The sequence below is a fragment of the Merops nubicus genome, unplaced genomic scaffold (genome assembly GCF_000691845.1).
Source record: "Merops nubicus isolate BGI_N331 unplaced genomic scaffold, ASM69184v1 scaffold23222, whole genome shotgun sequence".
NCBI classification, from domain to species: Eukaryota; Metazoa; Chordata; class Aves; order Coraciiformes; family Meropidae; genus Merops; species Merops nubicus.
The window spans coordinates 35764-51139 of NW_008592083.1; the positions used below are offsets into that span (position 1 = coordinate 35764).

Below are 15376 nucleotides of genomic sequence, written 5' to 3' on the forward strand. Positions count from 1 at the left end.
TTTTTTTTTGGTAGTTGTGAGCAATACTGGCAGCTGTAGATGGTCATAAGAAGTCAGTTGGTGACCCTGACAGCCCTTCATAAATAAAACTTGTCAGATCAATGTGTTGTCTTTTTCCTCCAACAAAGTAGGCAGTTTGCAGTAATCTGTATTTCAGACATTGCTTCATTCATGGAGTGGTATTCCCTAAACCTCTAGGAGGGATACATACAGACTTTTGGGGAAGAGAAGTGCCATTGGCACTGTGGGTTTAGATACACACACAAACACTGTCTAGGGCTGTAGTTGTGTTCTGTAAGTTACGACTCTTTAAATATCCATATTGTCACCTTGAGGTAAAATTAAGATACTGAGTGTGCCAAGTTCAGGTTTATTTGCAAACAGTGATCTTGACCATGCAGTCCAGTGAAGGCACAAGCGTGTTACCTGCCGTCACCTTGCACTGTCACGTGCCCCTTTTTTTTTTTGCTGCAACAGTGTGTTTGTGAACTTAATCCTTTCTGTACTGAGTTACACCAGACACTTCAATTCTGTAGAATTAGTTTCTGCTTTCTTTTCATTTTTTAAAGAGACCAAGCTCAGCATTTGCCAGGATGACTAACCCAGTATGAATCAGCCTGGCATAGTCTTTCCAGATACACATAAGGGTTCAGTGCCTTTGCTGCTGTTTTTATTTTCAGCAAAGGACAGAAGAGCACAATTAGCAGGACTGGCCGGTTTGCCCGTGTAACGTTCAGGCTCTGCTGGCAGTCATGGAATATCAGTTTCACTGTGTGGCTGCTTCCTACGGTCCTGATCTGAAACAGAGGCATGCTCTGAAGTTATTTTGAGGGAAGTAATATTTGGAGAGATTGGGGGAAGGGAGTAGCAAGGAACTGTTAATACTCAACTTGCTGTATGAGTAGAAGGCTGAAGAATACATGCCTCCTCGGTACAGGAATGGTTTTAAAAATACTAATCACATATTAATTTGTCATAGAGGCTATATGAAAGTTGAATCACTCTTAGAGGAATTCCTGGCTTAGTGGGAAATGCAACTGTTCCTAGCTATTGCCTAATGGCTTGGCTAGCGAAAGACTTCTCTGTTGTCGTGACTTGGGAAGTCTCTTTTGTTTCCCTTCCACATGTAGGCAATGCAGAATCCTGGCTGTAGTCATACTGACAGGTCTGATTTAGCATGGAGGTTCTGTTTGTAAGATATTGGTGTGTGCTTTTTGCCTTCTCTTCTGAAACACCTGAAATATCTGTGTGTATAATGCCTCTTCGTGGAAGCGTCACGGACCCAAACACATGTACATTGTAATGCATGGTTAAAGAATTCTGCCTCAGAACAGCCTGTGTTTTTAGATGGATAGTACTTCACAAAACCAAGGTGTCAGACACAGCAGACATAGCATATTCTATTAGTTTCATTAGCATCTATGCAAACATGAAAACATTTTGAAAGGCTGAGGATCAGATGCTGTTCAGTCACCAGTCGAATTGGTGCACTGCTGCATCACTAACAAGTGTCTCTTCAGGCATGAATAGCTCCACTAGCTTTTATCCATTACAGTTAGTGTGACTTATGATAGATGTTTTAAATAATATTTGAGGCTATATTTGTGCATATTATTCAAAACATAGAGTACTTATATGTGTATAGTATCCAAATCCTATACCTTAATAAATAGTACTGAGATATGTATATTCCTTATTATATCAAGGTCTCATTTTGCTGAGCACTTGAAGACTCTTCTTTGTGAACTTATTTTAGCAGGTACTTTTAGATCTACTTTATTATTCTAGCATATGGAGAAATAAATACAATTTATAAACATGTTCTTGGCTTTCTAGTCCTGTTTCAATTTTTGGCAGGGAAAAACATTTCTGATTTCATCAGTTTGTGTTTAAGAAACCATACATGGTTATCATTGCTTTAAGTTTTCCGAACTTGCCATCAGGGTCATGAACTCAAGACATTTGAGCAAGATTTGCATTGTGATTTTGCAGATTTTGAAGAGCTTTTGTTAATGTAAAACTGCTTCTCCATTTTCCTCCTGTCCCCCCTCCTAGTATTTCAGTATGTGTGCTTACTGTTATTTTCATCTTGTTCAGTGATAATATTTAGAGAGATTTGGGGTTTCTCTATCTTAGAAATAAAATCTAAAAAATGTGTATAAAGGCAAGCATAGATACAACCACTTTAGGGAGCTGGCAGTTTTCTGCATCCCTCTGACAGAAGAGTTGTGTGTTTTTTAGCAAAGTGAGGATGAAGTGATGTACAAACTAGGGTGCAGTAACGAAGGTCTTGCTGAAGGGCTGTTTTAGGACGTGCTGCCATTTGTTGTTTTTCTAGACACGCTAAATCCTTGTCTCCTTTGTTGAGACAGGCCGGACTGTGGGTGAGCTCCTGACAACCTAGCTGCATTTGGAACTTGTGTACTTTAACCTTTTCTTTCTGAGTTGTGGAACAGTAACAGGATTATCACATGAGATCAGAACCAGTATGTGCTGTATTTTACTGGCCTTCCCAGAACGAACCGACATTTTCTTTGACACCTGGGGAAGGGTGGTGTATGAAGACTGATAATTTTTCTTTTTTTTTTTTTTTTTTTTCTTTTTCCCCACACTGCATTATGCACAAGTATTTGTAGCGTTGTAATGGTTTGTTGCAATCACCATGTTTCTCATTAGAGAATTAAATGGGATTCCTGTCATTGCTGCTGCGTTAGCATACTGGTTTTTTAATTGTTGGGAAAGATTTTAAAAATGCAAGATTTGTTTCAGGTTTATGGCACTGCCTTTGTAGTGCTACAATTTCTGTTGAATTAAGGAATTAAAGAGCTGAATCCCGAGTCTCCTATAGTACAAACTGCTGCAGTAGGCAACGTTCTAACTTGGAAAGTTATATGAATTCTACATATTTTTTTATGTTCCATAGAATTCAATACGTCACAATCTCTCTCTGAATCGTTATTTCATCAAAGTACCACGTTCCCAGGAAGAACCAGGCAAAGGCTCATTCTGGAGGATAGACCCTGCCTCTGAAAGCAAATTAATAGAGCAGGCTTTTAGGAAAAGGCGGCCTAGGGGAGTACCTTGCTTTAGAACCCCTCTGGGACCACTCTCTTCTAGGTAAGGAAAAACAGATGAACAAAAAGACTATGGCTGTTGTTTAATCTTCAGGCTGGTACAGACTTGATAGCTTTGGATACAGTCACAAGTTTAGTAATTTCATTTCATCCAGACTCGGTATGTGAATTCTCTATGATTTACTAAGAGGCTGCCCCATACACTAGGCTTGGTTTTATTGCTTGTTTTTAGTGTTAAAGAAATGACTCAGTTTACATAACTAACTGTCAGGTTGTTAATGTAAGCAAACCTTGCTGTACCTTTTTTTTTTTTTTTACAGAATTATAATTTTAATTTCTAACTGCCAGCTACTGCATTTTAAAACTGTTTACAGAGGAAGTTATTAAATACCAGCTACCATTTTATTGAACTTGGAGATGACAAGTATGTATTTAGTTTGAACATGTCCAAGCAGAATTTAAGATGGAGAAATAGGTGGGTTTAAACTATTCCCATTGTAAAGTTGTGGCCTTTCTGCTGGTACAGATCTTTTATTACTTGCCCAGTAGACTGAGGTTTGCTACCATTCTTCTCCAACAGAAGAAACAGTCATGTTTCGCAGATGGTTTAGAGTCTCCTTAGAAGGCATCCAGCCACTTCTTCTCCATTAATTATAACTGAAGTTTGCTTTTAAATTCTGTGCCAGTTGAACAGAAGCTTTGTAAAAGATCCTCAGAACTGCTTTGTGTTGTAACTGCCCTGGCCAGAAGGCCGAGGTGCCCTCCTGTGGGCACTGGGTGCTAGGGTCTCTGTAGAGGAAGGTCGCTGACTTCCAGTTCAGAAGGTAAAACACATCAGCTCCTGCTTTCATTTTTAAATACAGAAGTGCCCCAGCTTCTCCTAATCACTCTGGAGTGTTGTCCGCGCACTCCAGTGGAGTCCAGACCCCCGAGAGCCTGTCCAGGGAAGGATCTCCAGTCCCGATGGAACCTGAGCCTAGTGCTGTCCAGCCAAAACTCGCGGTAATACAAGAAGCGCGATTTGCACAGAGTGCCCCAGGTAGGAGTCCTGGAGTGAGCGCTGGGGGCTTGGAGGTGGGTGGGAGCTAATACGTAAATACTACCAACACTTCACAGGTACACCAGAAAAAAGCAAAAGGTAAATATTTAACCTCTTAACATTCTGTGATAAACACGTAAAGGTGCCAGGGACATTGTGTCTGCATCCATACGGACTGTTACCTGTGTGCTGTTCCAGCACCCCTGATCACTTCCATATAAGCAGGGATGGTGCTTCTGTACTGTCACTTGCTTTCAAAATGTATTCTCTCTGGTATAAGAAAATAAAACCATCAAAACTTTAGTTTACATCGGTTACAGAAATAAGCACAAGTGTCTTGAGTGCCTCTGTGCTCACATCAACCTTTGAAAGGTGGGGATAAAAAGAATTGATAAAGAGAGAGAGAATAAATTTGCATGGTAAGAAATTTCCTATTTAACAAAAGGAAGAAAGAGAGTGTAGGGCACAATGGCATAAGGCTGTATTGGTTTAATTACCTTTGCCATCCATTTTCTCAGTGATGTTCTGGTCCTACAGAAGGACCAATGACCATTCTGTGATGAAGACAAACATGGTCTGAAGCAGAGACCCCAGCCTAGGGTACTGGTGCAGACATGCCCCACACAGCACCTGCAGCACATACATGTTCCTGTCTGTGGAAAGGAGTTTTACTAAATGAGTATTTGACGTAATTGCATTTGGGGAGAGGTTGGGGCTTTCGCCCAAATGGTGTATGGGTGTTACTGAGCTAATGCAGCACCTACCTTGAGTGTGGGGCTTGGAATAGCCAGCTGTCATAATCTTCATTGTCTGCTGTTATCTTGTGGATCGTTTTGGCATTAGTGAAGGAGGTTATTAATCCTCTGAGGCTTTTTTAAGTTTAAAAGGAGGGCTGGTGGAAAAGAAATAACTAAATTTGGCATCCTAATTTTTATCTCTTTTTGGTAGGATCACCTCTATCTAGCCAACCAGTTTTAATTACTGTACAACGGCAGCTATCACAAACTATGAAACCTGTCACCTACACTGTTGCAACTCCCGTGACAACATCGACATCCCAGCAGCCTGTAGTTCAGACAGTTCATGTTGTCCACCAGATACCAGCTGTGTCTGTCACAAATGTGACTGGATTAGCACCAGCAAACACTTACACTGTAGCTGGACAGGCAGTAGTCACGCAAGCTGCGATGGTAACCCAGCCCAAGGTAGAACCTCAAGAGAATGGAGACCACAAGGAAGTAAAAGGTGAGAACCTGTGAGGTTGGTTGTTTTGCTGACCCTTTATACAGAAGGATCATTATTTGAAGTTTACTTCCAGATGAACACTTGAACTGTTTGGCTAAAACTAAAGATTTTGCATCATAAACTCCAGCATCTCCAGGATATTATAATAAATGGGTATACTTTTTCACTGAGGGTTGATTGGGTCAAAACAAATGGTTCTTTAACACTTTCTTGTTTATCACAATGCTTTGTCTTCTGTTTTTCAGTTAAAGTGGAGCCTATACCTGCTATTAGTCATGCTACAATAGGAGCTGCTAGTCGTATCATTCAGACATCTCAGACCACACCCCTACAGACAGTCACTATCGTGCAACAGGCACCTCTAGGTCAACACCAGCTACCAATAAAAACTGTAACGCAGAACGGAACGCACATAGTCCCCATCAGCACTGCCATACAGGGGCAGGGCAACGCGGGTACGTATTGGCTGGGCTGCTGTGTCCCCTCAGCGTGGCCGCTGCCGCGTGTTGGGGTTCTCACCTCTTCTGTGGTTATAAGCTGTAGGCTGAGAAATAAGCTCTACCAAAAATTTCAATGATGCCCTCATAAGGGATTGTTCCCTCCCTGTTGGCAAGAGCCGGTGTTTCTCTTCACTGGTAATTACCTGAACATCTCTTTATTCTCTTTATGCTTAGTGGTGACAACCCGTCCTCCCTCCTCATTAAAGCCAGGATACAAACAAGTTTTAAAAGAAGTTCCTGTAAAACAGTGCCATTAAAATGGTAACTGCTCCTCAGATGATTTATCAAGAAACAACCAACAGGAAAACGAGACAGAACTTGCTTGTGGGTTGGCTTTTTGAACTGTTACTTTTTATTCTGCTTTTATTGAACCTGTACTAAAAATGACCAAAATTCTGTAAGATTCTGACATTCTTGGGTGAATACCATCTTTCCCCTCACAGGGTCAGTAGTCTCAATAGGCAGCAGTACTTTTTCATGATTTTCACATATTGATGCTTGGTCACAGAACATTCAGTTTTGGTTTGTGGTGCAGGTTTGTTGTGCTGTTCTAACAGTTTCACTTTGAGATGTTATCTGATACTGGAGGAGCTTTTTGGTGATAAAATATGTTCACAGAAACAGCTTTAAGCTGTCTTATATCAATTTACTACTTGCATTTCTGCTTTGAAATATTTCTAATGGAGCCAGTTATCTGCTTTGTTTCCTCTTTACTCTTCTTCCATCGCTGACATTTAGAGGTCAGTGTTTTGTCTCCATCCAGTTCAGGTCCAGCTCCAGTAAAGCAAAAGCAGTCGCTGTCAGACTTGCTATGCATGTCTTTTGTCATAAAGGATGCATGAATTGAACTGAGAGTAATGACAAATACACTGAAAAGTTATGAAAAGTTAAAAAAGAATTCTTCTTGTATTCTCCTGGATTGTGAAAACTCCGCTGATGTTGACAACTTCGTCTTGGTAGGGAAGCCTACTGGCTGCTTGGCCTGGTTAAGAAATGTAGCTGAAGGGAGGAGTGGAGTTGTGGGGCCTCTCGCCATTTCACCCCCTGCGTTAGAGCTGTACTCACAGCAATGGGAGCATTCACTCTGAGATTCCTGGGCTTAAATACCTCGTGAGATGTTCACACTTTGAACAGCAAGTGAGGTGTATTCCAGGTCCTGGTCTCTCTGTTACAGTAACTCCTAAACCAGCAAGAATCCAGGTAATTCTCAAGCAAAACAGCTGAAGGGGGAACTAGGCCTACAGAAATAAAGGTTTATTTCTGTGTCTGCAAATACGTCGGTGTTCACGTGTGTACACGTGCCCACGTCTGGTCATACACAGACATCTGTATGTACATGTTTCTATGTGTCTGTGGTTCTCTTTGGGGAAAGAAGATGTGTGCAGTCTGAAAGCCAAGAAATCCAGAGCAGCGTCTGTTCTAATGCTTTCTGTTGGTAGAAAGAAGGTGCTTTCAGATCTTACTCTCAGCAAAACAGTTTGGCAGTGCTTTATACTACCTGTCAGTCTGACTGAAAGCTGTGAAGTCTGAAATAAAACCATGTCTCTTATTGCAGAATAAAATTACGTAACTAGATGTTTTTTATTTTGATTTTCAGTGTAGATTTCAAACATCATTGTTCTGTGTTTTTCATACTTCCACATATCAGTTGTGTCTGCAACCAGCAAGTCACTTTCTACTAAACAGAGCCAGAGGGAATAATGCAATAATAGTCTTAACATGTGTTTGAAAAGGAGGGGTAAACTTCTTGATTTTACTTGAGCAATAGTAAACTTGCAGTAAGATATATTATTCAAAAGTATCTCTCTCTATGGCATCTATTCAGAAATTGTACAAAGAACAGCTTTTCTAATAGAAGCTGAGTGGCTGTTGAGATAGAGGAACAAGTTATTTTACAGTTGCAGTGAAGCTTTTTGGATCAGGTAAATAATTTCTGAAGTATTTGTTCTACCAATAAATACTGAGTCCAGAACAGCTCAGTTACATGTTGAGGTGATAGTCCAGGTGTTCTCTAGGACATCTTACTAAGAACAAGTTTAGCAAGTAAGAATTCCATATGGACTTGGCATTTAAGCTCCACTGGAAGGGAATACTGTCACAACGTCAGGAAAGCAGTGGTTCCTGTGTGTAAAACAGCAGATGGTTTAATAATGTTTAGATAAATTCTTATGAAATGCAACAAACAAGTAAATATGTAATTACTGTATATATATAATTACTGTTTTGCATTATTTGCAAAGACATTTGAATAGTTGCTTTAATCAAGATAGGTTCAATACTGAGAAAGAGACTGCTACCAACAGGTAGATGGAAGGTCCCTCTGGATGTCTCTGAAGGGTTGAGGGGTTGTACTCACAATTAACAGTGACTTGTACTGCCTCTTCCAGGGAATGAGAAAGATGAAAATCTCATCTAGGCTGTCTGGACTATATACATTTCTGTCAATCTAATTCAATTGTGCACTTGAATCTAATCAAATGCATTTGTTTAGAATTAGAAATGATCCTAATTCTACTGTTAAGAAACTACGCTGTAACTACAACTTGTGGCTGTGCTACATTTTCCTTACGTAGCGGGTAAATTCCTCATTATCTGTTGAAGAGGAATTGCTGCTTCAGTGGTGTGTGTGTCTCGTGGCTGTGCATGTTGCTGGCTTTCCCTGAAGAACTGGTGGCTGTGGTGGTGCTCTCCTTCCAAGCCAAGTAACACATGCTGCAGGGATCTGTAGACAGGGCCAGAACCTACTGAAAGGTTGTTCTAAATTAGCTTCCCAGTTCTGTCACAAATTATGGTGCAGATTTGCTTTCAATCATTTAATACTCCTCTGGCCTCGGCTCCCCACTGACAAACTGGAGACACTTCCCTGCTCTGCCATCTTTGTCCAAATCTGCATGAATGTTGAGTGACTGTGGAAAATGTCCTTCAGGTCTGTGCAAAGATTAAACAGTTGGCCCCGACTCTCGGCCGAGATTGCTAATACCTCACGTAGTACCAATAAAGGATCCATCATTTTAATGAAAACTTGAGTTTGCTTTCAGGATGGTCTGTTTGGACAAGGCTTAAGGTACTGAAGTTTTTCTTCTCCTTTTACAGCTGCTGCAAGTCCTTTGCATATGTTAGCAACCCACGCGTCCGCGTCGGCATCTCTCCCGACAAAGCGCCAGAACGGAGACCAGTCAGAACAGCAGGAACTCAAGCGTATCAAAACAGAAGATGGAGAGAGCATAGTGATAGCTGTTAACGTGGACACCCCATCTGTGGCAGTGAGTGATAAAGGCAGCCAGAACTAGAAACTTTAGAGGTGTTTTCTTTTTTTTTTTTTTTTTTAAAAAAAAAAAAACTCCATGGTGCCAAAAGGAGACACTTAAATATAACACCTAAAATGTTGGAACATGTTCTCACGCAGTGGGGAAAGGGGCCCTGTGATCAGACTTCAACTTTCAGCACTGAAAAATAAAAAACCCAACACAGGTGGCCTTAAAACTTGGTAATTTAAAGTCAAACTGCAAACCATCTTGTTCCAGAGGCTGTGACCCCCGCTCCTCCCTGCCCCTACCGAACTGTGTACGCTGAGAAATCCAGTGTTGGGGAGGGCTGCAGCTTTAAAAAAATCTTTATCAGATTATTTTAAGGACTGAGTATCTCAGTGTTACGGCAGCATGATAAGCGCTTAGTGTGAACTGGTTTCAAACGATTGTATATTCCTCAAAGGGAACAGAGGCAAGGAGCCATTTCCTCCATCTTGGCAGCTAGCCTTTCATAATGACCTACCCGATGCAGTTGTTGGTAGATATGCAGTATTTTGTTGTTCACATGTGGAATTAGAAATTTTTGAGGTGTATTTTCATTTCTTTGCAAAATAATGGGGTCTTTGACATTTCAAATCACTCCATTTCTACTCCGGAAACTTTGGAATCACACAATACTTTTCATGTGAAATTTTGTTTGGTAAAAAACTGAATGTAGGGTTTTTTTAACCAATGGAATGATTTACTTTTGTCTGTCCTGTTAAAGTTCAGATAAAGCTACTTTATTACATCTGCAAATTTTCATATTTTAGCAGTTGCCTGATAAATTTAATCAAATTTTATTACCATGTGTAGTGATCAAATGCTTCTTTGGGCTTGCATGTAACTGATTAGAAATTACGATGTAAATGAGCCGTTAACTGACGTAAAGAACTGCTATGAATTTGACCAGAGCTGCACTTACCTGTTTCTCTTTCTGCTACCTTTTGCTGTTTGTTACTTTGTGTTGACTTTGACTGTCCCTGGCATATTTTTCCAGTCTAAAGTAAAACGAGAGTCTCGCTTAATATTGTGTATGTTTAAGATAACAGACTGTTCTTCATTTAGAAAGATGAAATTCTTTATCACAAGTCCTTTTAAAAAGAGTAAAATTATCTGTCAGAGGTATATTCGATATTTTTAAGCTTAAGCACCCATCAGTAGAAATTAATCTGACCAGTTTCTCCATAACACTTCATGTCATACACTGACCTTTTGGGGTCTCCGTTGAGAGTAGCTGTTGTGGGTTTCTAACAGTGGCTACCATATAATAATAATAATAATATAATTTTTTTTTTTAAGTGTGTGTTCTGCAGTTGAACATTTTAAAATGTATTGGTAATTTCTCACTTTAACCATGGTAATAGATTCCACTTTACATTTCAAAATTAAATTGAAACGTAAGGCTGCTGTTCAGTCTTTAATTCACATAATGTCTTATTTCCTCATGCAGTAAGGTGAGTGAAAGCTAGATAGCTGGCTTAATTTGAATCTGATCTTTGTGATTTTCTGTAATAATGATGCATTATTTATATTTCCTTTCCCACTACGAAAGGAAAAAAAACTGTATTTTCATGATGGACTGAACAGTTTGGAGTGGTTTATTTAGGCAGCTTTTGGGAACTATTTACCTAAAGACCAAATATGAGAAATCTGTACAAGTTTTGTGTTCATCCACAAAATGGAACTGTTACGATGTCTCTGCAGATAATACATATTAAAAAACTATGAAAAAAAAAAACTCTACACAAGCTGAATTTATAACAGGCATTTAAAAAAAAAAAAGCATAAGCTGAAAAGAAACGTTTCTGTAAAACTGCAACATTTTATTTAGAGGTTTTAAAGATTAAAAAAAGTAAAGTTTTAACATACTTTTTTTAAGAAAAAACAGATCCAGTACTAGTAATTTAATTTGGTGTTGAATGAATTGACTAGAATGTGGTTTATTTTCAGAAGTGAGAATCTGTTCACAACTAGGGCTAGGTGAATAATAGTGTATAAGATTTTTTAAATAAAATTAAATTTTATTCAGCAAATCCACCAAGTTGAAATTACTCAGCAAGTGTGTCTGAAATACTGACGTATCTTTGGGGTGATCGGTGCGGTGCCCGTGGGCAGTGCCCTGGGACGGAGCGAGCCGGGGTGAGCTGCTGAGGACGCTCACATGGGATGATCTCCAGAGCTTTTGGGTGACGTGGACTCCTGGGGCTTACACGAAACGGCAGCGAAGCCCGTGCTGGTTTCTGTGTGAGGCAGCAGAGGCCAGATGAGATGGGCGTGGTGCTGCCGCTCCCGCGGCCGTCGGACATCCTGGACTCCCACGGTCACAGTGGTTTTCTTTTGTAAATGACAGATCTCTTCAGGCGGTGCCTTTGCATAGAGGTTTGACCTCTCTGCAAATTGGCGTGCCCTTTCCAGTTACCTTTTGTGTTTGACAATGCATGGGTTTACTTGCTTCTGTGCTCCTTCCAAGCTGCCTGTTCAGTGCTCTTCCCGGTAAGAGTCAGCTCTTGTGTAATCTTTAAAATGACTTTGGAAAAGACTGGCCGTTGCAACAGGTGGAAGACCTGGGTGTGCGTTTGCTTCTGGTGAAGCGCTGGCCTCCGCTGCCAGCGTGCTGCGTCCTCCTTGCACGAGATCCCACCAGTTCTTCTTGGTCCTCAGCTGCTGCTGCTGCCTCCCCCTTGCCCACATCACCCTGTATTTACCACAGCGGTCGCCGTCATTAGGCTGGTTTTAATTGTGCCCATTTAGGTACATGTCTGTACTGTGCCAGGCCTCAGAGACACCTGCAGAAGCTGCTGCCTAAACCGCTTTACAGTACGGACTGCCATACGGGGGGGAGCAGGGGGTTTGCCTCTGCCTCTGTGGCTGGGGCAGTGCGGGTTCATTTTAAAACGTCAGCGTTTATAACACGCAAATCCAAAAGTGGAATCTTGAAGTTAAACAGCCTGTGTTTAGAGCTAGGTTTTGTAGCTTCATTTGATTTCTCCCAAAAGGTAAATTTTGAGTTGTTAGTCAGTAATACAGCATAAGTTGTGATTTTATATAGCATGTGATTTCATACAGTTGTGATTTTATGTGTATGTGTGAGACAGGTATTTCTCTAAAAATATCTCTAGATAGATCTCTTATCTCATTTACACTAAATTGAAAGCAGCTTTCTGCTAACCTGACTGACCACTTTCTATACACGTGTCCTAACTATACAGCTTAATATTCTAACCAAGAGCACTGCTCTGTCTGATCTTATCTGTGGACGGGCAGATGAAAACAAGTTGTGCTCCCATTGCTGCTTCTGCTTGTTTTCTTTCCCAGCTGTTAATCAAGCCAGACTTTGAATCATTTTTTATATCAAAGAATCTGATTCTTCTAGAAGTTGTGTTAGCATTTGGGGCTGATTTCAGGTACACGGCCAGGGGTTTACATTAGTTCAGTGACTTGACTTAAAAAAAACCCACATTGGCTACAGATGTATTGATGTACTGCAGACTGCCATGGCAACGGATAGATTGTTTTATTTTAAAATAAGTTCAATGAGATGTACACTTTCTGGAATAATGTTAATTGATGTTGGTTTGGTTTCTGATCCTCCTTTTATGCATTAGTTACATTTTTTTTGTTTCTCATCAGAGCTGTGGAAATGCTTTTGTCTGAAGTACCAGAAAAACCTACTAGAATGCTGGGTCAGGTTTTCATGTCAATACTTTCAAGAATTGTTGGGGAGAAATCAAAGGAGGGCCACAAAACTCCTGTAAAGGGCTGGAGTGTTTGAAGCTGAAAGAGCATAACTTACTCTTTTAACAAAGAGAATGGACTATTGTGTGAAATGCCACAGGATCTCTTATGGACCAGAACAAACCGTCAGTGGCTTCTTTAAACGAGCGCAACCTTTGGGCAAGGAGGAGGAGGAAGAGAAAGCCCTAAAGCAGGGGCAATGAAATGGCCTGAGGGGAAAGAGGTGGCTGCAGCAGCGTGTCACTCCAGGGCTGTCCTCCTGAAGCACACGTTGTGCTGTAGCACTTGTATTTAGGTCAGCAGCATCTGCCACAGCCCCTCTGGCCTACATAGAGAACGAGTCTTGTGCCTCGTGTTCTCTTGACTTCACTGATTAATCTTGCATTTTCTACTATTTTAATGTGAATACCTAAAGGTTCTGCAAGAAATACTCGTATTCTGTGGCTGCTGCTGGCGAACACCTGGAAGTACTGTTGGATCTACCGCACTGGCTCATCGTACAGGTTTCCTTTCAGGATTTTGATCAGTGACAGGTGCTGCAGAAAGAGACAGCACAATGGGGAGAGGAGGAGCTGGGTTATTTATAAATATGAAATAAATTGGCAATCCGTATATTTAAATAGCTGATGCTGGTGGAAGTACATTGGTTTTTAGGAACAGTCACATTTTGGACTTGCTGTGTGAATTCTGCCCTTTTTGGACAGATGACCCCAGTCTGCACCACTGGCCTGTGCCCCTGCAGGCGGCAGTGCTCTGCTGGGCAGGGCTGGCTCCCAAAGCCTTGTGTGTCTAGCCAGGAGTTCAGCCAGCTGTACTGAAAGCAATAAATGCTCCAGGCTCATCTGAAGCCAACAACTTGACATTTAAAAAACTGTTTAATCCTCCTTCGTCATATAAACGAGACTGCTGACAGCTCGCCTGGCCCCCGTGGCTCTGCAGCCTCCTGTAGAGAAGGGCTGTGCTGGAAAGGTGACTGCTTGCTTATCCTGGTCTTTCAGAACCTGCCTTCCTGACGCATGAGCCCCTCTGGGGAAGAGATTCCTCCCTGTCCTGCCCAGGACAGCTGGGTCCCTGCACGGCCCAGACCCTGGCTGTTAACACTGGACAGTGCAGCGAGTGTGCTGATGCCAAAAATGTGTCAACGTGGGTTCACCAGTACTTAGAGTACTATTTTTTTTTTCCCCAAAAACTGACTAAAGCACTGTTCCATTTGATTGTAGAGATGTGTTTATCCTGCTTAATGCAAGTTTTGATGCAAGTTACCTGCAAAATGCAGCAGAGCAGAAAGGGATGTGATGAAGTACTGGCAGGGAACTGGAACAAACACCAGGCGGGAAGACACTTTCTTCTACCTGATCTGCTGTCCTTCTAAAATAGCCTAAAGAGGTTAAGGTGGGGAGCTGCAAGTTGTACAAGAAGGGGGACTTTGTGATTAAACACCTTTAGGTGTGTACTAAGGGATTCCATCATTGGTGCAGCACGGTTATCCATGGCTGCAGTTACTGTTATTTGCATTCTTCCTGTAGCACTAGAACAGATGTTTTGGGGAAGTTTTACAAGTTCGGCAGCGTTTTAATGAACCAATAATCATGCTCATAGTCCCTCTGGTCAACTACAGGAGAACTTTAATGGGAGGGCAGGGGGATGGTGCCTCAGCAGATTAAGAAATGTAAAACCTTCCATGACTTAATGTTTTAGTTCAAGTAGTTTCCTTGCTATTTGAAGTGAATGCAGCTGAGGGGATCATAAAGAGCTTACAGCTGCACCGGAGAGGATTGGCATTGCCCTGGGAGGAGGGCTCCTAACCATGGCCTGCTCAGGGGAGATGGCAACATTCAGTTGTTCATTCTACTACCATTGCAAGGTAAGAAGCTTCCAAGAGCAGCTGGGTGAATGGTGTGGTGAACAGTGCCGAGCAGGAACTGGTTTGCACTGAAGTTGGACTTGTTTTTGGATAAATACCAATGTACATGTCCCAGGCAGTAATTCACATGCTTCCTGTCTGCTGGGCAGCACAGTTCAGCTTCTGTCCTTTAACAGCCACCACTGTTGACTGAGTTAGGTATTTATTCCCCAAAACCTACAGCAGTAGGAACTTTGCCTGTGATCATCACTGAATACAGCAAAATTAGTCACTTTTATTTAAAAGAAATAACATATTACAAATAAGTGTGCAAAACAATTTCTGTGATTAAATACACATAAAAGCAACATGCAACCTCAACATCAAAATCCGCATAGTTAGTCCTTAGTATGTTACGTGACACTAAAAGAAACTTTTCAGATCTAGAGAGTTTAGAGCTAGACAATGTTAAGAGTGAACTGGCAAGTCAGATCTGAAGCATCTGTGAAATTTAAGCTTCCAAAGAGCAAGACTTCCCTCCCCCCAGGCATTAGTGCTGTGCACGGAGAGCTTGTGGCTATCGCAGTTTCTAGTTTAGTATCCTGTGCCTTAGTTCAGCAGAAACTGTTAGTTGCCATGTCACAATTTTG

The 15376-nt window shown here is 41.3% G+C and overlaps 1 protein-coding gene across 1 annotated transcript in view; it reads left to right on the forward strand.

Annotated features, from left to right (window-relative positions):
* FOXK2 (forkhead box K2) overlaps window positions 1-9182 on the forward strand; it is a 14321-nt gene extending 5139 nt beyond the window's left edge. Inside the window, exons 5-9 of the mRNA XM_008935054.1 lie at window positions 2924-3117; window positions 3938-4113; window positions 5062-5358; window positions 5604-5813; window positions 8952-9182. Coding sequence (XP_008933302.1) covers window positions 2924-3117; window positions 3938-4113; window positions 5062-5358; window positions 5604-5813; window positions 8952-9148 — 1074 coding nt within the window. The 3' untranslated portion in view covers window positions 9149-9182. The remainder of the gene's footprint in view (window positions 1-2923; window positions 3118-3937; window positions 4114-5061; window positions 5359-5603; window positions 5814-8951) is intronic.
* Window positions 9183-15376: the final 6194 nt, after the last annotated feature.